General features: G+C 39.4%; 6 protein-coding genes across 6 annotated transcripts; 2 read left to right on the plus strand and 4 right to left on the minus strand.

Moving 5' to 3' along the window:
• Positions 1-10441: 10441 nt before the first annotated feature.
• On the minus strand, positions 10442-11764 carry BDCG_08842 (uncharacterized protein; the record flags this gene model as incomplete). The annotated part of the gene is made up of 2 exons (XM_045424621.1): positions 10442-10662; positions 10834-11764. 2 exons carry the CDS (start codon positions 11762-11764, stop codon positions 10442-10444), a joined length of 1152 nt encoding a protein of 383 aa, XP_045273297.1.
• Positions 11765-12983: 1219 nt separating this feature from the next.
• BDCG_08843 (uncharacterized protein) lies at positions 12984-14675 on the minus strand. The gene is made up of 2 exons (XM_045424622.1): positions 14169-14675; positions 12984-14108 (listed from the first exon to the last, which is right to left on the minus strand). Exons 1-2 carry the CDS (start codon positions 14289-14291, stop codon positions 13254-13256), a joined length of 978 nt encoding a protein of 325 aa, XP_045273298.1. The 5' UTR covers positions 14292-14675; the 3' UTR covers positions 12984-13253.
• A 330-nt stretch (positions 14676-15005) lies between these two features.
• BDCG_17867 (uncharacterized protein) lies at positions 15006-18877 on the minus strand (the record flags this gene model as incomplete). The annotated part of the gene is made up of 12 exons (XM_045426913.1): positions 18830-18877; positions 18459-18703; positions 18295-18407; positions 18023-18242; positions 17675-17968; positions 17454-17623; positions 17214-17307; positions 17030-17090; positions 16755-16976; positions 16464-16577; positions 15563-15708; positions 15006-15509 (listed from the first exon to the last, which is right to left on the minus strand). The coding sequence occupies exons 2-12, from the start codon at positions 18528-18530 to the stop codon at positions 15006-15008; spliced, it is 2010 nt and encodes a 669-aa protein (XP_045282699.1). The 5' UTR covers positions 18531-18703; positions 18830-18877.
• Positions 18878-19565: 688 nt separating this feature from the next.
• On the plus strand, positions 19566-20155 carry BDCG_17868 (uncharacterized protein; the record flags this gene model as incomplete). The annotated part of the gene is made up of 2 exons (XM_045426914.1): positions 19566-19634; positions 19778-20155. The coding sequence occupies 2 exons, from the start codon at positions 19566-19568 to the stop codon at positions 20153-20155; spliced, it is 447 nt and encodes a 148-aa protein (XP_045282700.1).
• Positions 20156-20230: 75 nt separating this feature from the next.
• BDCG_17869 (uncharacterized protein) lies at positions 20231-21408 on the plus strand (the record flags this gene model as incomplete). The annotated part of the gene is made up of 3 exons (XM_045426915.1): positions 20231-20460; positions 20512-20822; positions 20876-21408. The coding sequence occupies 3 exons, from the start codon at positions 20231-20233 to the stop codon at positions 21406-21408; spliced, it is 1074 nt and encodes a 357-aa protein (XP_045282701.1).
• BDCG_08847 (uncharacterized protein) lies at positions 20369-22407 on the minus strand. Its single transcript, XM_045424623.1, has 2 exons — positions 21976-22407; positions 20369-21922 (listed from the first exon to the last, which is right to left on the minus strand). Exons 1-2 carry the CDS (start codon positions 22162-22164, stop codon positions 21641-21643), a joined length of 471 nt encoding a protein of 156 aa, XP_045273299.1. The 5' UTR covers positions 22165-22407; the 3' UTR covers positions 20369-21640.
• Positions 22408-22496: the final 89 nt, after the last annotated feature.

The following is a 22496-nucleotide window of genomic DNA, read 5'->3' on the forward strand; positions in this document are numbered from 1 at the left end:
ATGCAGATAAACAGAATTCACTATCAAGTAGAAGATTAAGATTATCATGAGTAGATGTCTAATCTCTGCACATTCAGTTTCTCTCTGAGTCATAAGTAAAACATGCAGTGTCAGCTTCTCTGAGAAAATTAATTCTATCTCTTATTAGATTATGACAACACATTCTGTCTCCAGCATCACACAGTCTTCATGAAATTGTCAGCATTTGTCAGGTTCTAGAAGATGATTTGAAGCCTTTCTTGAAAAAGACATCTAATTGCTGTACAGACTCATTGAGAGAATTGTCAGCTCTGATATCTGTTCTATTAATCTGAACTGAACAGTTCATCTGCTGATAACAGTTCAGCTTCTGTCTTTGAGTAATAAGCACAGCTTTCTCAGTGTGAAAGCTATTTTATACTTTCATTAATCTACTTCTTTCATCTGTCAATCATTTGAGATTCTCTTGAAGTTTGTCAACATATTCATCAATGAGAGTAGTACACTTATTCAACTGCTTCTTCTGCTGATCAAGCTGATGTTTACATTCATTGAGCTCACTCTCTTATCAGGTCAGTCAGGCTTCTAGCTGTTCTAACTTCTCAATTATATCTAGTATTACTGCTTCATCAGAAGAAGTGCAGTTCTAGCAGTTGAATTTATAAAAGCTTGAGATTATTGAATCTCTCTTCTTAGTATTCTTTATGATGTCTGTGTGAAAGATCTGTAATCAGAGATCAATGACATTCTTTCATTCTGCTATCAGAGTGAAGTTAAAAGTTATTTTTATATTATTATAATATCTGACTGATATACTTATAAGAATATCTTTCACTTTGATACAATCATACAGTATTACTTAGCTTTTAACACTTTCATACTATCTGTCTATATTTCACCAGACTTCTGCAATTATAATAGCATGCTTTTCAGTTATTATTTATAAGTAAGTTTATTCTGAGTCAGATTCATCAGTGAATTCTCAGATAAGTCATTCAATTTCATTAATAAGCTTATTCAATTCAGTGAAAGAGAGTGACTGATGAGAGCTGCTCTGAGTAATTCATCTGTTCTGCTTTATTATTATGACAGAGCTGATGAAGTTGTATAAGAGTGTGAAGATGAGTTTACTGTAACTGTGACTACATTCTAGATCAATCACTAGTGCTATAGCATTCTGAAGTGAAAGATACTTAAATAATCATCAGTCAGACCTATCATCAGCTGTAGTATTAAATGAGATAGATTTAAATAACTGCAGATCAGATCAATCACTAGCTGCAGCACTGAAGAAGATAGAACAGCTGAATAATTACAAGCTAGACTAATCACTAGCTGCAGTATTGAAAGAAGATAGAGTAACTAATCAGACTGATTATCAGCTAGTCAATTCTCAGTATCTACAGCTCAGTTCAATCATCAGTACTATGTATATCAAGAGTGAAGCAGAAGTTAAAGAGGCTAGAAGAACTTGATTCTTAATAAGACATACTATTAAATTATAGTGTACATCACTACATAGAGTCAGATATAAGAGTAAAAACTTGTCTTATTCTCTAAAAGATGAGAGATGGGTGTACGCCCTTATATATACAGTAATTGTTTTATAGAGATTAACTCTTGTAGAAGAAGCAATCATTTATGAAGAGAAGAACAGAGACTCTGTAGAGAAGAAGCAGACACTCTCATAGAAGAAGTGATTATATATGAAGAAAAGAATGAAGACTCTGTAGAGAAGAAGTGAAAGCTCTCATAGAAGAAGTAATTGCATATGAAGGAAATAACAGAGAAAGAAGATAGAAGTGAAAGCTTCAGAAAACAGTAAGAGATGAAGTGAAAGCTAGAGCTGAATAGAGAATTAACTTGAATAGAGAGCGGAAGCACGTCATAAGACAGCTCTATATTATCTATATAATTCTCAAATTAATATACATCTTTACAGTATGATACAATCTCTTAAAAAGAATTATATAAGTCAAGACTCTTATCAAGATTCAGTAAATAGCTCTGATCAGAATTCTGTTCACATTCTGAATAATAATAATATAAACTTTTAAAATAAAGATATATATTCTCTCTTTATATACTTAACTATAATAGTGAGTCTGAAATATTATTATCAGTCTCTATACACTCTTATAATTTTATCTGATATATAAGTCTCTTAGAAGAGTTATAACAGATATGATCTGTAATAAAGACAGATATTACTACTTACTAGAGAATATAATAAGAATATTTCACAAAGAGAAGATAAAATTAATAAAGATAATTAATTTATATCTCTCAGAATTATGATAGAAGTCAGTACTTAAAGATATCTATCTTGACTCTGATAGAATTAGAGTCATTGAGAGAGCTATAAAAATAATAAAGAATTTAATTAAGATAGTCTTCACTGATACTATAAAGAAGAACTTAATACTTGAAGTAGCAGTACTGATTATGAATAAATTATATTATATTCAGTATAATATATAAGTTAGTATTAAGTGAGAAAAGCACTGAACTATTATAATAGCTGAGTTATTAGTAATATATTATAAACTCTATCTAATATAAAGATCTTACTTAAGTAAGAGAATATTATCTTCTTATTAATATTATATATATATTATTCTCAGTAACTTCTGTATCACTCTTTGAGTTATTATAAACATCTTAAAATAAGTTAAAGAATAGATAATTCAGAATATTCTGTATATAATAAAAGAGCTGAGATTTATAGATATAGATCTCTATCTTCAGTGAGTATCAGAATACAGTAAAATTAAGAGAAATGAAATAATTAATCAGCTTATTAAGCAGTCAATCAACTTAAACTTAATATATGATTTTTCAAAGTCTATCTTATATCTTAGAGAAGTCAGCTGTAACTAGACTAACTGTGTAATCATATCTGAAATCAGGACCAGAATTTTTGATAGTTTTATTACCAATTTGACAGATCTTATTACATAATTCTAACATTAGATAGTAGTTTCATACTGTCTCAGTGAGACTTACTATCTACTCTTATCACATTTTTCAAATAAGATCATGATTTTCACTTCTCAATTTAAATGATTTTTATTGCTTTAAATGACTTTAAATCTTATTTAAGTGTTATCAAAAAGTGTTACTTTTTAAAAAATTAAAAATAGTCTAAAAAAAACCTTAAAATATCTAAAAATAGTAACTTTATGCTAAGAATGAAACTAAATGAAATTAAATGAGATCACTTTCTTATTTTTTTCAAGTCATGGTTTCATTTTGAGATCTGATATATAGTTACTTTGCATGTTTATTTAATGATTAGTCCCAGTGGAATTCATGTCAAGAAATGTATGAGATCAGATCAAATGAGATCAAATGTGAAATTCATAGTCTCAGCGGCCAGTCTAGCTGTAACAGTATTATATAGAAGTAAAGAGATAAATAATTCTTAATAATAAAGAAAACTTATCTGTAAAAGATAGATGCAGTTCTTTCAGATTAATATATCTACTATCTATATATTACTTTTTCAAGATCTTAAGCAAGACTTCTGATATAACTCAGAACAGATTATTTATAACTGAATAAATTCTGAAACTGAATAAAATATATTGATAATTGTGGCGGGCTGCGCCCGATCAATCATATAGACTATTCCATTACACTCCATAGATTCTTCCATTCCCGATCGCCGATCCGCGGCCGCTACAAACGCGTACACTCCGATCCTCGGCCATTCCCGATCGCCGATCCGCGGCCGCTACAAATGTACACTTCAATTCTCAGCCATTCCCAATCACTGATCCTCAGCTGCTATGAACACGTGTATATTCTTCCGCCCTGAAGCTCCACCATGTACATCATCACATACATGTATAAATATTCATCTTGATCACTGATTCTTGCACTTTCTCTTCTTTTCTTCTCTAACATTTTTATCTTTGTTATATAAGACCTATTAATATTATACTGATCTATTCAGTGTAGGCCTCTTACACTATAAAAACATTCATTGTCTTCTTATTAGAAATGATTATTCATTGAGAGATATCTGAATGTGTAATGACATGTAAGAAATAGAGAAACAGTCACACAGTTAAGTGAACACTGAGTTCTCAGATAGAAGCTTGCTCACCAGTCACTCTGACCCTGCAACAAGATCTTATAAAGAGAATAAGATCTTACATATAAGAGAATATCAGTGAAAGACCTGAGAGTTCTGACACTCAGACATATAAGAATACAATTACACTTCTTCAGATTTCACAGATATCATACATCTGACAATTGATATAATCATGTCTAACAATAATATGAAACTCTTGAACATGAGCATAGATGCAGTGTCACAGTGACTTTAAGCAATGTTGAAACTACAATAACAATAAATAGCTGATATGCATGCAACTTAACAATGTCAATATGAAGAGATTCAATGATTATCATAATAAGAAACTCATGCAATTTCAACATCTACAGAATTGAATACAAAAACACTGAAAGAATGCTTAGATACTTCTATATATTTCAATACTTCTGATCTCACTCTCTACTCATCATGAAAAATGGAAATGCTCATGAAACTGAGTGTAGATGAAGATTTCATCAGTTTGTTAATTAATCAAGATTGATATATCAATGAATGATTGAAGAATTGCATGAAACAGAAGTTTCATTCATGAATAAAAGCATGTGAACCAGCATTGCAAACTTCTGACAACATTATAAAATATCTTAATATTCTGTTTCAAGACACTGCTATATAACAGAAAATATTAGATTGATTACAGAGTATCTGACAGAGAAACACTTCTCTTACAACATTCATCTCTGACTTCAACATCAAGATTCTAGAAGCAGGTGATCAGTCTTGAGAGAATTAAATGAAGATTAGCATACTCAAGAAGACATTGACTTTTGAACTTCTACAGACTCTTGTAAGCATAGATAAAGACTCAACTTATAAAGGCTTCTGCACACAGCTCTGAACAATGAATAATCATCTTATCAAGCTCAAGAACATACAGAACAGTGATAGAAGATGTTACATTTCAGTAACTTATACACTCATGCTGAGAAATAACAATGATGCAGATATCATGAATTGAGTAGACTTAAATATCTACATACAAGCAAGAGTCTCTACTATCTGAACAGATTTCTGAGTTTCTGAGATCACTTCTGAAGAAGTCACTGATTGATGTCAATGTAGAGTATGTATCAACTATAATTAATCAGAACACATTGCTTTCAACTGCTGATCAACCTATGTGTCTTCTTATTTGAAGAATGAATCAGTGTCTGTCCACACCAATCATGTTGCATTAGAGAAAGATTCAGAGAATAACTATGAGAATGTTCTGATGAAACAGAGAAAAGATTAACTTCTATTCAAATTTATAAACAGAAGCTTGAAGAGATCAGATAATAACAATTTAAAGAGAAGATAGCAATGAATATGATTCTTATATTCACTGTGATTAATAACATGTATAATATAAAGACTATGATAGACAGTGATCTATACTACTATACAATGATAAAATCTTCAGTTGTAAGATATCATAATCTTCAGTGTATTTCTCTATCAAAACTCTGACTTCTCATAGAATTTAATAGTTCAAAAGACATTTGTACCTGTTACATAATGAAGCTGACTATAGATGTAGAAGGACATCAATGTGAAGATGCCTACATATATAAAGTTGATAATCTTGATTATAATCTTATATTAGAACTTGTCTGACTATCTGAACAAGACATCTTGTTAAATACTCAAAATAGAAGCTTGATATTCTCTAACAATGATAGAGTTCATGAAGATGATATTCACAAGATCATGAATCTGACACAGATCTCTGTCAACACATATAAAATACTTTGAAAAAGAAGTCATTATCAAAATCACTGACAGAGTCACTGATAGTAAGATCATGTATCAATCTATTCTATCAGTCTGATCAATATCAAAAAGACTCTAGAAAAGTTATTCTGTGTTATAATAACAGATTCTCATACAAAACTCTCTCAATAATATCATGAATATCTAGATGTCTTCTGACAAGACAATATTATAAATATACTTCTCTTACAAGATTCTGAAGTGAATCACAGTATCAAGTTAGAGAAAAAGAATGATAAGAACTCTGAACTGTCATAAAGCTCTCTTTATAATATATTTTAAGATAAACTCCTTCTTCTTTGAAAGACACTTAATAATCTATTGAATAAAGAATTCATATATATTAGTAACTTCTTCACTGCAGCCTCTATTCTCTTTGTAAAGAAATCAGATGAAGAACTTCAATTCTGCATGAACTACTGAGATCTGAACAGATTGATAAAGAAAGATTGATATTTCTTATCTCTCATTAATGAAATTCTAGCACAGATCAGATGAGCTTAATAGTTTATAAAACTAGATATTATTACTGCATTTCATAAGATTTGTATCACTGAAGAAGATGAATAACTTACAGCATTCTGAACATGTTATGATCTCTTTGAATGAATAGTCACACTCTTTGAACTGGCTAATGCTCTCAGTATATTTCAGAAGTATATCAACTGAGTATTTCAAGACTTTCTTAATAAGTTTGTATCTGCTTATCTAGATAACATTCTCATCTTCATCAATGAATTCAGAAAAGAATATCAGAAACATGTACAAAAGATACTATAACAGCTATAAGAAGCAGAACTACTGATAGATATTGATAAGTATGATTTTGAAGTCAAGAGTATCAAGTATCTGAGTTTTATTATAGAAGCTGATAAAGAAATTCAAATGAATTCTGAGAAAGTCTTCATCATTCTTGAATGAGAAGCTTCATATACTGTGAAAGATGTATAAAGCTTCATTAGATTTACTAACTTCTATTAATGATTTATATGAAACTTCTCAGATATTATGAGATCACTTACAGATCTCACTAAGAAAGACTCAGTATTTCAATGATTAGTGAACACTGAAGCTGCATTTATACAGATGAAGAAGATGTTTATCAATATCTCTCTACTAATAATATTTGATTCTGATTGTAAGACAGTTGTTGAAGCTGATTTCTCTGACTATGTAATAGAAGAAGTGATATTATAATATAATGATAAAGATGTTCTATAATCATATATCTTCATATCTAAGAAACTGAGTCTCACTGAATACAATTATGAGATCTATGATAAGAAACTTCTCATAATTATATACTATTTAGAAGAATGAGACTCTGAACTCTGAAGTATCTCTGAATTTGAGATAATCACAGATTATAAGAATCTCAAATACTTTATAACTACTTATAAACTTATCAAATAATAGATGTAATGATCTGAGTTTCTAAGCTGCTTTCATTTTATAATACACTATCATTCTGACAGTCAGAACTTGATGACAGATGCTCTCTTATAACAAGAGTAAGATATATCATCTAATGTAATAGATACTCACTGAATGAACTGAGAGCACTGACTCTTAAATCTGAAGATATTAATTAATCAAGATAGAACAGCTCACAGCACTATATATACTTCTCTGATTAGAACTGACATCAATATCTTCACTTTCTCTACACTGAATGAACTATGACATATAGTAGCTCAGACTGATAAACTTCTTCAGACTCTCACTGAAGCAGTATATCAAGAAGCACTCTGATTTCTCTCAGAACTATGTATTAGAACTGATATCTCAGAATACTTAATTAATGATAATAACACTCTATAATTCTATAAATAATGCTGAGTTTCTCACTCTGAACTCTTACACACTCAGATAATACAAGAGATGCATAATTTATATATAACTGATTATTCAGACTGTGAGTAACTGTATAGAATAATCTTCTAAGAATTCTACTGATCTGAGATATTAAACAGTATCAGATGCTTTATTTGAAACTGTAATTACTGTTCTTCTATTATCTTATGAAAGAACTATAGAAAAGGTCTACTGAAATCACTTGATATCTCTGATAGAATCTGATAAGATATAGTAATTAACTTCACTATTAATCTATCTGAGAGTAAGAGCTGCAGAAATATTCTGATTATTATTGACTGACTGAGTAAGAATATAATATTGAAATCTTGTAATAAGATAGATACTGAATAAGTTATTAAAGTCTTCTTACAGAGTTCATTCTATCAGATGTATAAATTACTGAGATTAATAGTATTGAATCAGAACTACTAATTTATGAGCACTCTCTGAACAAGAATCTGTTAAGTTCTTAAGATTATATACTATCTATTAACTGTCTATCACTCTGAGACTGATAATATATCAGAATAGATAATTCAGACTATAAAGAATTATCTTCATAAGTTCTGTAATTACTTATAAGATAATTGATATGATCTTCTTTTACATACAGAGATTACTATCAACAGTTAAGATGTCATTTTAATAGATATAAGTCTGTTCTTTCTTATATACAGATATTACATGAAAGTGTTGAATCTTCTAGAGATTACACAGTTCATACTGAATCTTCACAGTCTGATTCAGATTACTGATAATATAGTAATAAAGCTCTGAGATATCTGTGACTGAGTAGAGATTTTCATGACAACTGTGAAACAAGACTAAGAAGATTAAATCAATATCTGATGAGATCTCACAGAGCAGTATAAGATAGAAGACCTTGTATAATTAAATCTCAAGAATATATAAATCACATATTTATCTTGTACACTAGACTACTGCTATATCAGGTATAAAGTGATAGAAGTTCTAGATAGTCACAACTATCATCTTGACACATTATCAGAGATTTATAATGTATTTCACACAAGCTTGCTCTGTTATACTATCACTGATCTGTTCTCTTCTCAGCTGACTTCTGACTGACAGCTGTCAGACATCATAGAAGAAGATAATGAGCTTGAGTGAGAGATTGAAGACATTCTCAATGAGAGATTCTGCAGCTGTAGCTGATAATATCTGATGAAATGAGTTAGCTACAATCAACTGACCTGGACTCTGAGTTCTGTGTTATTCAAAACAGCAGTCCTTGACTGATGAAAACTGCTTCTGAAAAGAGGGGGCTAATGTGGCGGGCTGCACCTGATCAATTATATAGACTATTCCATTACACTTCATAGATTCTTCCATTCCCAATCGCCGATCTGCGGCCGCTACGAACGCGTATGCTCCAATCCTCAGTCATTCCTGATCACTGATCCGCGGCCGCTACAAACATACACTCCAATTCTCAGCCATTCCCAATCACTGATCCTCGGCTGCTATGAACACGCGTATATTCTTCTGCCCCGAAGCTCCACCATGTACACCATCACATACATATATAAATATCCATCTCAATCACTGATTCTCGCACTTTCTCTTCTTTCCTTCTCTAATGTTTTTATCTTTGTTATATAAGACCTATCAATATTATACTGATCTATTCGGCGTAGACCTCTTACAATAATAATAAATGTGAATATGAGATAAAAGAATCAGTTTATTATATTCTAGTAAACTATCTGAGACTGCAGTAATAATATTAAGTTCTGTGATAAAAGATTAAGAATAGATTCAATAATATCTCTCTAATACTAGAGAGTAAATCATCAAACTGAATAATAAATGAGACAGAATGAAAAATCAGTAGAAAAGATCTCAATGCAATTCTAGACTTCACTGAAAGCTTAGAAAGATTTCAAGACAGAGATAACTAGAGTAGATCACTCACAGGCTCTGACAAGACATTAAGATTGTGCATGTAATTAGACTTGAAAGAATAGATGAGAGTAGCTGTAATAGTGGTAGCCTGCATATTCTGATAAGGGAGAGGTCAGGGTAGCTGATTCAATTAATCAAATCAATCAATCAAGGTTGCGAAACCGTATCAATACCGTATCAATACTGTTGCTTCCCACTTAAAAGGCCTTGAAAGGGTGTTAAGTTATTCTTTTTCTTCCCTTTGTTCTCTTTGTTCTCTTTGTTTGATTTCTTCATTTCATTTCACTTTACTATTTCTTCATCATCACTACAACTATTACAATACAGATCGTCTTCCACGCTTCCTGTTGATATGCATCTAGAAATAGGATTTACAGAAGTAACTAACTTTCATAGACTATTGAACTGTTCAACGCGGAAAACGCAAAAGTACAGACAATCAAACATTGCACTGGACGGAGAATGCAATTCATAAGATTCAGCGTTAGTTGTCACTAGATACAACCACACGTCCGAAATCATTTTACAAATAAGGCTGAGACAGCCAGTACGTGCTTCTGTGGTCATGGTATCCTAATTGTACATGGTCTCGAGAGGCCGCGTATGATTGAATGCACGAGCGAATTCCTCGTTTGATGCCGCGGCCATATTCGCCACTCAAAATCCGGAATTTCTAATTCCGAATGCCCAATTTCTTCATTGGTGCAAAGCAAAGATAGTTCTATTTTTGGGTAACTAATTTTCCTTTTGATTTATTAGACTTTCCAAAAAGAAAACAAAAGACGCATGTATGACAGAAAATCAAATCGTCTTGGGGTGGAAATCCCGTATGTGCTGTGTCACGGCATCGTTGCGAGAAAAGGTCTTTTCCTCTGTACATAGGCGGCACCGCAGCTTTTGCTTGAGGGTGTTGTGGATTGTATCTTCGTGCCTTATAAGATTGTAATGACGAGAAAAGACGGAGTTGCAAGGCTTGCTAGAAGGATTGATTTCGCAGCGGCGGGGTTCTGCGGATTTTTCACCTACTTTTGTCAGTTAATCATACTCACCATGTCAATGCTGTTTAGAACACTGTGCTTACGGTAGTTTCATTGAAAAATTCAGTTTTGTATGCGCCACGGTTGAAGCCCGTTAGGGAAGTCGCGATGATAGATGTCCTTCGTCAGGCCATTGTACGGCTCGATGCTTCATACGCGTCATCCGCATCTGAAGACAAGACGCTGAATAGTTTGTTCCAAATTGAGTGTTTACTACCTTCACAACTTCTCTCCAACATAAATTCCGTTCTGTGCTCAATAATTGAACAAGATCGTTTTCGCGGTCCATCTGTGATGATCTTGACCTTCGCCCCGAATTTCTTCGCGCCGACCCGGATCGGCGGCGCTGTGAGACTTCTACCCCTTGACTTCTTTTTCTGACACGCTGCATTTTAAGAAGCGCAGCAGGGTTTGGCGCAATATTCACATGGCATTTTCCAGAATCGGGTCGCATAACTACAGTTCTAGGTTGCGTGGCGCCAGTGAGAGGTCTTGAGCCAAACCCTCCCCCCTTTGATTCCGTTGGAAAATGACTATCCGGTGTATCGGGATGAGGAAGGTCATAAGTGAAGATACTAGGTTGCACGTAGTTTGTGGTAGTCGGTCCACTTATCCCAAGTCCATGTGTTGGGGATTCAATAATATCATGATATTGGAAATCATGATTGCTCTGTGACGGGTTCTGTCTTGGCTCAAGAAAAGGTGTGGCGCAGAGACTAATTGGCGTCGGCATGGACCAATTTGTATGCGCTGTACCACTGTATGATATCTGCTTTTCAACCTCATCCTCATGAGCATCAGTACGCTCCTCAGTATTAATGATATTTTGCTCTTCAACTTCAACCTGGTCCGAATATCGTGGATATTGAGGAACGTAGTGGGGTTTGAAAGCAAGTGAAAGAGATGCAGACAATTGCCTCGATTGATCAGAGATTATGCTGGCTCGCTGCTCGCCTTGATATGACAAGATGTTGCTTGATACTAAATCGTTTCTATCCCGCACTTCGAAACAGCTAATAAACCTGTCAGTAATCTCGTATAGTTGGGTTGGTATACTATTCCATATACCCGTCAAACCGAGTGACATCTGGAAATCCCCAAAGATCCACTGGTTTCAGTGTTCTTGAGTTGCTTGACTGCTCTTCAATCCACTAATGCTCATGGCTGAGCGGCAAATTCTGTTGTGCTTTTGCATTCATCTCGTGTGATATAATGAGGGGCTGAGTTCGAGAGGCTTCTGGGAAAGACCAGACAGTGAAGTATATCAAAATACAGATCAAGACAGGGTCACTCCTATCCCTTTATGCTTGCGGACAACCAGCCAAAACCAGTAAAATGATGAAAATATGAGCAGGACCTGCCAAGCGGAGTAGCCGTTTTTGACAGCCCACCTCTTGATTGTTTCCGGGCGCCGGTACCAAAATCGCGCATGCATGTAACAAGGCGCGTAACAAGGCAAACGGTTCATATGGCCCTTCCCTTTGCATAAGGACAAGCAAGCGAAAACCATCTCCTGTCGGGATATGGACCCGTACAAGCCACCAGTTGCAATGGGAGCCCATCCCCAGATTCTAGCGGTGTATCGTTTCCCGGGTCGACGTAAGGCGCAAACAAGGCAACGAGCGGGCGGACAAGATGCATCAATCAGGAAAACACAGCCGCCATTAGATCACAATCTCCGTCACCCCAGTCTGATGATCCAGTGAAGGCAAACAGGCGCTGATGATGTCCTGGGCTGCTGGATGACAGGGCTTCGGATTTCTGTTGGCAAAATGTTAGGCCGGCCGAGAAAGTGATAAAATACATTAGCCAACGCCAAACATCACAGCCACATCAGCAATACCCCAATCCAAGGAGTCAAAACCATTCCAAATGTCATCAGACACCTTTGAGATGGCCATCAGTAAGAAACAATGTCACAGTTAGATTGTCATCCAGGGCGAAACCCAAAACAGTGCTCCGTCTCCAAAAATTCTCCCGGCCAGAATGTCAAGGCCGGACGCTTGTGGAGCACCTCTCATTGATATAGAAGTGATGCACAACTTACGCGCCCTCGACTGGTATAACCTTGTCATTATTTTAAGCTTAAAGTACGTGTAGCCATTGTGTAACCGCTAGCTTTATAAGTCAGGAGGATAGTCCAGAGTGCAGTAACAATCGGCTCGCGCCCCAAGAACAGACCATATGCAGTAAGGCAGTTATTGAGGCCCGTACAAGCCATCACTTGCAATGGGAGCCCTTAATTCCAGCTGTGTATAGCTGAGGTTTTCAACAGCATCCGGAATTTCCAATTTTCCGGGATGCACTATTTCTTATTGGCGCAAGCAAGGATGTCTATTTTGGGGTAACCAATCTTTTTCTTCAGTTTAACAAAATTATCAACCAGGAACAAACGACGCAATGGATGACAGAAAATCAAACAAAGCCCCTACATCAGATAGCGACGAGTAAACAACATGAAATAAGGAATTCGGAACTACGAGCGCTCAGGCTTGTATATCAATCAGCATCCTGCAACCCATGTTACAACCAGTGACGGAACCTCTTTCGCTTCCCATTTTCACTATCGGTTTCAACTATCCTCTATTCCATGTTTTCAGAATCGCCACATAACCGCAACTCCAGGCTTCACGCCATCCTCGGTATTGAAGTTTTAGTTTCACTCCACAATTCTTACACGCGCTGTCCAACAAGTAGGCTCTGTCTTCCCAATATTCGGCGTATGAATGAATGGATACCAGCTTTAACTCTGCTGAAGCTGCGGTGATATAATCTATCAGCAATTGGGGCAAGGTGTCTTCGTTCGCTTCATCGTTCGCCTCTTTCACGTAAAGACATTCCAATGCGGGAGGCAGATGATTGATTAGTGGCGATTGACGTGATACTAGGGATTCCGCCGGCACTTTGAGCGTGGTGAGGGTTGGCAGCGTGGCAAAGTTAAAGGTGGCTAGATGCACCTCGCCATGAAGGTGGTTAAGGCAAAATGACCTAAGGCTGCCCAATTGAGATAGCAAGCGTGCGACGCTTTCATCCGCCGATGGGCTGGTCTCCCATCCCGCCGTTTTCACCAATTCGTTCATTTCGTCCACCTGTCTGGTATCATCTTTTCTCAGATCACCGATCTCGATCGTTTTGATATGTCCAGCCAGGGTTGAATCTTTATTGATCATTGCCGACAATTTCAACACATGCAAATATGCCTTCTTGGAGGCGTCCAAGTTTACTGTCTCATAAAGACATGGCTCGATCGAGTGGAGGAAGGATTTGCAGGTACGGACTAGATGTGCGATGTCTTTCGTGTTCAGGTGGCCCGCAATCTGCCGTTTCAGTTCAACGGGTAGTGTGGTGATATTTGCCTTCACGTCTATGAACTCACTATCGGGGACACTCGGACGAGACATCATGTCACCCATTCCAATCAAGAAGTATCCCTAACATATTCCGATTAGTACTTCCATTTATCTGGAGTCGATAGAGCTTCTTGGCCTTACCCTGTGTGGAAAATTGACCTGGCTTTGGAACGGAGGCTGAGGTCTGTTCCTCAACTCTGTTAATGCAACAGCAGCGATCCTCTCTCCCTCATCTGGAGAATTCAACAGAGATCGGACATCCATTCTCAACAACTCGCCACCCGGCAAAGAATAGCGTGTCTGACCGGCAGATAGAGCTGGTTCGCTGAGGCAGGGTCAAAAACGGTTCGTGTGCTGAAGTGCACTGGCTCTTGTTAAAACCTGATTTCTTTGTCGCCGAAGAAATATTTTGACCAACTGGACAGATAACCACACCGCGGCTATTACAACTGTCCAGAAGGCCACACCTAGCAAGATTAAAGGAAGGGTAAAAACTAGAAATAAGCTTAAAATCCTTTTGGAACGGGAGCCGAGGAGATGGTTGAGATTGCTCATTTGTTTCAGATTCTGTGATTCCATGCCAGCTAGCATTGTGTATGCACAGAATAAGAGATGAGGGAAGGGTGGGTGCAAGGCCTCTCTTTATGGAGTCTAGCAAGAGACACAACAAGGTCCAGAGTGCAAGCCAGCCTTACCGGGGAGCTCAGACTGGGCCCCTGGAATTTGTTAGCACGGAACAAACGGTTCGGATCTTCGCTTCGCCCAACCCAACTGGGGATCAATATGTGCATGGCCATCCATACCCAATAAGCCACGAAGGTACAGGAGGGTTGACGGCATTTGCTTATGTACGGTATGACACCATTCATTTCATTCTCCAGCAGCATTTCCACCAAGCAACGACCTAATCGCTCTGGGTGTGTTGCTTGGAGATTTGTGATCGTTTTGGATGAGTTGAGATTTTTATTGATAAACACATTAATATGCACTATGGAACAGGTCTTCCTCCAACAGGTCTGCCTCCAGTTGCTCCTTCCTTTCTTCACAAACAACTTGTAAATCAAGCATCTTTTCCTTTAGGTTCTCTACCCCTTGACGAAGCTTAGCATCTTGCAATTGATGACATAATGAGCACGTATACATGATCTGCTGTATATGTCCATAGTCTTCCCAGAGAGCGGTTATATGCCATCTAAGCCCATCCGATTTCCCTGTTGCTACATCCATACCCAAAGCGCACGACGTAAAACCGGGCAGCCTTTCAAACAACGAAGAAAGCTTGCGGAATGCTATGGAAAATTCTTTCAGATATTTTCGTATATCACCAATTGTCTCGGCGTCGCTAAGGTGTCGAAGAGGTTCTTCCAAGGTGGCTTCAATATCCCATCTCGTTTGGAGTAACGCGCGATAGAGATCATCCAGGTCGGTATTATTTTGTTCAATATCCTGTCTCGCTTGGGGTAACGCGCTATCAAGAGATTCCTGAATAAGATAAGTATTAAAGAACAACAAACTTGCGGAAGGGCTTAACTTACCATGATGGAAAGGCAACTTGAAGCTGATGATATGCTATGCTCTTTGTGGAAGCCTTGGTACTCTTCTTCGTGGCCCTGTGAGGCTCCCGTGGATAACGTATTGTATTTTGCTAGATGAGTGTGGACGAACATGGCTATTCTTATAGCTGCTCGGAGCCTCACAATTAGATGATTGACTAAAAGGTGCATGGCGAGCGTTGGTCATCGAAACAAGCAAGAGGAAAACATTTAGTTCGAGTTGATACTTATTGCAGGGGCTACATCAGGGTTTGCAAGAAGCAGTTATGGGATCAGTGCATGCTTTTTAGCAGCCCACTTGTCAATTCCTGGTCAACAATGAGGCGTTTGTGCCAATACTGCGCATGGATCCTGGCAGGGGCACACTTGTAGGCGAAAAGAATTGCTGCTTCAATGAGTGAAGAATAATGGTTAGCAAGACAGCAGATAGGAAGATTGGATGGGTAGTTCTGAGGGCACAATTAGCGCCTGTCCTTCTGCCACTGAACTTGTGATTGGCTAAAAAGGCGGCGAGGACAGCTAATTGTGCCTCGCCTCCAGACAAGGACAGTAGTAGCTACCCGACCTCCCTGTAGTAGAACGGCCGAGGAAGTGGTAAAGAGCAGGTGAGCAGCAGACTTAACTCATTGCAAAATATATGTTCTACATCTTGAAGTATTGTCACTGGCTTGAAAGCGATAGGGTCAAATTCTCAAGGAGCTTTTTATTAAAGACGCTCCGTGTATCCCGTCGGAAAAATTGTTGATCCGAGAGCCCTCGAAAATATACTCAAAGCAAGTTGAATTAAGTTTCTACCACACTAGATACCATCTAAGTAACGGAAGCATGCTGGGCAATACTCATGCCCACATACGCATCTGAGCCAGTTCCTTCGCAGATTAACCCAGGTCTCCCGTTTTGTTGCCTCTCTCCAGTTTCTGCTTCAGTTTAGAGTCAGGCAACATACAGAGCGCATCCCCATCACTGTCGATAGCTTGGCTAAGACAGATCGCCGGGACTGTGCTTGTTTGGAGGTTTGTCTGAGCATCATGACAGCTATTCACTTGGTTCGGTTCGTGTGATGGGTCAACAGATCTTTCCCTACGCAGTCTCCTTTCGTGCAAGCACTCCGGACACGATGCACATGAATGGCCACATCGTCAACATTCCCCCCCACCGCTAACATCCTTCTCACATCTGCAGCAGTAGAGTCTCAGACGTTGGCGAACTGTTTTTTGAACATATCCTTCCTTGGTTTGGGTTTTTCCCCGTATTTTGTTTAATAGATCATGGGCCGTGGTTTGGTCGTCATCTTGATCCTGAGATCTGTCGGTTCTTTTATTGGGTTCTGCATTTTCTCGCATCGCTTGGGTGCTTGCTCTTTTCCGTAATTGCAGGTCCGAGGTCAAATCCATCTCTGAAATGGTGTTAGCTACACAATGAAAAGAACATTCTAAGAGAACCATATACCTCTAAAAACCAGAATCACTTTGCTTGCTGCCGTGCCTAAAGTAACTGTTTGTGTACTCAACTGTACCTTCGCCAGACCATGCAAGCAAGCGAAGATTATCGTATTAGCTCTGGAGAAATTGTGCTTGAGTCTTTAGCTTTAATATCCTTCTGGTGTGATAAGCCTGTCAAACAGGATACTTACGGGTTCGCCTATTTTGTGAAGTAGAAGCATCCAGCCGACAAGTTTCCCAGTATGCCTTTCCACAGCAAGGATGAAGGCAAGAATGGAAATGAAACTCGGAAGCTAGGTCAATTAGTATTGTTATGGTATTTTATTTAGACGGACTAAATCTATTCAACGTGAGGCAAATAAAAACACACTGGGAGATGGTGAAAGGGGAACTAAGAAACTATATTGGCGTCCATGGATCAGTGCACGTACCCTAGCCGGTACGATTGAAGCGCAGCTTCCCCGTCGCTACAAGCAGTCAATTCATTATATCGCAGGTCCCGCCGATAGTCCCCCTCAGACCCCTCGCATAATACAGTAAATATGCCCGTCTCCAAGGTCGGCTGGTCCGGATAGTAAATTGAGACCACCGCCCTAATTTTCTGGAAATTACTGTTAGACCACCACAGCAGAAACAGGGGAGGTTGACGTACCGGATGTGCTGATCCATGGCGAGCCGTCCGAACCTCGTCTAGTTGTGTATAGCTTTCCTTGGTCATTGATGTGGCCCCGGTGCCAAAACCCATTACGCTCTTTATCACCATGGCCCTATCGCGGCTTAGAATGAAAGGGAGGCGAGCAGAACGATTTTCTTGGTGGGGGCTGAGCTGGCCTAGATTGGATGTGTCGTCTGGGGAGTTCGGTAACGGCACTGTGTTCCCCGGTTCGCCAGACCGAGTGGAAATATTTCGAGCCATATAGGCACCAATAGTGATGATCAACATCGCCTGGAGCCATGTTAGCACATGTTGGAGCGAGATCCATGGTTTCACTGAACTTACTTCAATCCAGAGGGGCCAGTCGTGGACGAGTCCGCCTGCGGCAAACCCTGCCGTTACGATAACAAGAAATGCATGGATTGTAACTTCACAGATTACAGGGCCCTGAGATGGTATACCGCGAATTCCGCGCCAAAAAAGCAGACCGGCAATCACAAGTACCGTGTAGTCGATAGACACGACCACAGCTGTACCTTTCACCGACGCCTCGTAGGCGACCGAGCTAACTCAATCAATGAGCACAAGGCCTATCAAGACCGGGGAGAAGAGCACACCATAAGATCAACCCGAGCTTTACCGTCGGGGACAGAAAACCATATCCTAGAAATAATCGATGCAGCAGGGCGTTCATGAGAGGTCCAGCCTGGATTTTGGTCTGCCGAATCATCTAGACATCGCGGTTAGTGAGAACCAAAGCAGAGAACTGGGAATAACGTACCTCAAGGGCTAGCGGGAATGCTGTACATATTCCCAAGGGATAGTAGAATGCTGGCGTATCTGAAACAAGCATTTAGCATTTATCATCATCTTCAGTAGAGGGACTGCTCACCCCCGCGCCTTAAGCCTGATAGACCAATGCCAATGACAACAGCATTGACGCAGATAAAGAGAATGAAGATTGATGTCTCAGACAAACGGTCAGGCTGGGGGCGGTGAATGGTAAGCAGGATGAGATGCACCGCACTTAACACGATGAGCGCCGCCGACAGAAGCGCATATGAGATGTTAGGATACATTTTGCACAAAAAGGCAGCCAAATTGGTCCATTTTGAAATGATCCGTCGCGGAGCGATGTGATGTGGTTTATACCTCTTGAGCAGCCACTCCTTGTGCACCTCGAATGGGGCTTCTTCGATGGCCGAGGGGGTATGCCCGTCTTCATTTCAGCAAGTGTTGGACGACAAAAACTTGTCAAGGGTCAGGTACAGACACTATTGTTGTTAATCCCTTGTAGTCAGAGTTATTGCAACCCGCTGCGCTTTACATACTCTTCAGCAACCATCTTTCCCGACGCATCCCGCACGTACATCAATAGCATAGATAACCCTGGGTGATGGTACACGAGCAGCATTGGCCACGCTGTGATAGTCGATAATGCTGTCTTCATTAGGCAAATGGCGAGCCAAAGGGCTAAATTTCGAGCGCCACCCTTGTCGGGATTTGAGACCATCCAGGCGCAGCTGGTCCTTTTGGGGATGATAGTAGACTCCTGATCATAAAGACGAATTGCCTTGAACAACGAGATCAATTTTCCAGATAGCACCCCGCATTGCTGTAATGGCTTAGCTGATGAATAGCCGTAGGAGACTGCATGGTGCGAAGTGCACGCTCAAGCGCCATGATCTAGATGCAATCACATGTTTAGTAGTTTGGCTGATATAAAATACATGTCACATTTAGTGTTTGTTCAGCCGCCTGGTTGTGGGGGGGATTCCTAAAGTGGAATGGTTTCCCTAATCCAGCTGGTAAGGGAAACCCAAGTCAATCTAGAGATCACTTCTTGACTGACCACTTCTAACTCATGTCCATCTCTTCATCAGTCAGGATGGATTTCAAGCGGACCCTTATTACTGCTTTGGCACATTTCAATCCTTCTGATGTTATTCAATCACCGGTAAGAATCCTCAAATGATTGCTAGCTCAGAGCTAATAGAGAGTTAGGAACTTTACCATGGCTTTAGTTGCTTCTTCTCTTGAGAAAGTGGTTTGAATCTTCTGCAATTTCTGTGCTCTTCACATCAAATATTTCCTTCCCAGAGCACTCGAGCTATCTCCCAACTCATAGCGCGGCCTGCCAATTCTCAACTTGCTTCTGCTCCTCCAGCTTCTCCTCCAGCATCTCCTCCAGCTGCTCGTTGTTCTCCAGCTCCGTTGCTTCGTCAACCCAAAAGAAAGAGAAGCGCAAAAAAGGTGCAGCAAAAGAGGCTCCTGCACTATGAAGCAGGCTTCAGCGAGCTACAGAATAGTGTGATGAAAACAGCTGAGACCTACTTCAAAGATAGAACGACCTGCTGTGATTTGGTTGACATTTCAGTGCATCTGATCAACAGTCAACCTCTCGAAGAAACTGTTTACAAGAGCTTGTGGAAACAAAGTGTTGATATATTCTCAAAGACTGATTCCAAAGCATCTTGAGTACGCCGTCTTGAGGCAGGTCGAGCAGTACTGCAAAGAGAATGCTTTGCAAATGTCTATACTGATTGATTGGGCATGCTACTTTTCTGTATTGAGCTTGATGAAATGATTCTTTCAGTTCCAGATAATGAATGCCGGCAGGGCGTCGGCAAAGCGACAATAGCCTATGGAAAGTATGCAAAGGAAGCTGATGTGGATGTTGAGTATGTATCACAAACCAGATCTCTGAGCCGCAACTATGCTCGTCTTGTGATCATATGTGGTCCTGGAATTTTGGCATGTTTGAATGAACAACGTTCAAGAATGTGAGTGAGCCTCATGATCCATCATTACTATCTCTACTAATGTTTCTCTAGGTGGGAGAGGGGCTCTGTAGATGTTGACCTACTGCTTAAGTTCGTGAAAGATAAATACCCTGAACGGGAGAAGATCTTTCGCTGCCATGACCGACTATGCGCAAAGGCTATCCTCGGTGGGCTTAGAGCTTATGGATGGGAGGACGATGAGATTTTTCAGAGCAAGGGAGAAGTGTTGACGGCCGTGAGGAAATATTTCGGAGAGCCCGTGCAGGGAGCGACAAACAAAGAGCCCAGCAGCAAACGGCTATATCGCGGCTTGCAGGCACAGGATTTTGAACAACATGTGCCTAGAGCTTATCCATTAGGAGGTATGTTTTTTAGTACAGGACTGTCTGGAAAAGTTATCTAACGGTCTCCTTAGACCTCAGTCATCGTATAAACTCGCACAGTGACGCTCCAATGCGAGCTCTCGCTGCTGCTGCGACCCAACGCGAAAGCACATACCAGTTGCATCCAACGGATTCGGTGCGCGCGGCGCCATTAAACATCATCCCCAGTGATGTTGGTAACACCCAAAGCAGGTTGAACCCTGGGGACTGTCAAGCTTATCAATCGCCGACTGTCCACACTCTTCCCAACACCAATGTTGAAACCCGCTTTGCCTTTTCTTCACCTAGGCAACCTTCAATTCCCTATTCTGTCAGTATCAATCTGGACTCCTGGTCTGCCTTTTCTCCATCCAGACAACATTCAATTCACCCCTCGGCGAATCTCCTTCCTTCTGCCAATCTTGACTCCTGGTCTGCATTTCTTTCACTCAGACAATCTTCAACCGTTCCACCAGATGCTGACCAACCTCCGATTGACCCCACGACGGCCGTTTATTCTACAGACATCGACCTTGACTCCTGGACTTCTTTTCTTACACCTGGACAATCTTCCGGGGGATGTTAGCCAACCTTCCATTAATCCCGCGAGGAACTTTGGCTCTATTCGTATCGATCTTGGTTACTGGTCTGTAGCCTGCACCAGCATCTCAACCCCGCCCACCATGGATCTACTTCTACTCCTCCGAACAGGTCAGAAAGCTCTAAACCCGAGTACTATTATGAACGCCTCCTTGTGGAATACATATAAGGCCTTAAATCGTAGATTCACTTTGTCATTCTAGAGTTCCACTTAGGGGTTATTTATCATTTGTTGAATTTCGCGGAAAATGGACAATTATCGCCCCAACCTGTTTTCCATCATCAATGTTGAAATCTGTATGTTTTAATGCGAACAATGGCTTCTCCCAACTCCAATCTATTTTAATGTTATTTCCCTCCTTGTCTCCGACATAGACTTGTGCATTCTCGATAGCGACTAAAGGGACTATCACAGTGTCATGTTGTCCGCCAGCTGAAAATTTTCGTCTCAACACAGCAAGATGTGAAGACAGTGCGGAAACTCCAAGTAGTGACATTCTCTACACCAGATGTTAGATCATTCTATTTTGACATTGGGCATTAATCAACTAACTTTCTGGTAAAGCTTCTGCGCTTCCCTGACAATTGGTAGGCAGTCATTTGGAAGAGTGTATCGCGAAGCATCATGTGACGGGTCCGACTGGTGCACTGTGTTGTAGATGCTGTCAACTGCTCGGCTTGCAGAAGGGTGAAATTCTTTCGGCAGTTGTAAATATTCAATAGGATTGACAGTGGCTTGCATTTTATTTTACCAGGGCTATTGGAAATTGTTGGTGTTGTATTACGCAAGACCGAATCCTGAAATTCGCTCCGTAGTGTAATGTAGAAAGACAGAAATTGAGTTCCAGCGGAATTAATTTATGAAGATTCAATTTTTTTCTGTCAGGTTAACGGGGTGAAGATATATTCCTTAATGAGACGCAGCCTGCGGGGCATGGTGGGGTCGTGTGATTTCCGAATTGTTGTTCGGTCCTACATTTTGCCGGCAGAATCTTAATCTCACCCGAGCCCGTTCCGAGAATATACTCTATATGGATAGATGTTTAATGTTTCCCACACGCCATTTCGGATAAC

Source organism: Blastomyces dermatitidis (assembly GCF_000003525.1).
Source record: "Blastomyces dermatitidis ER-3 genomic scaffold supercont1.12, whole genome shotgun sequence".
Lineage (NCBI taxonomy): Eukaryota > Fungi > Ascomycota > Eurotiomycetes > Onygenales > Ajellomycetaceae > Blastomyces > Blastomyces dermatitidis.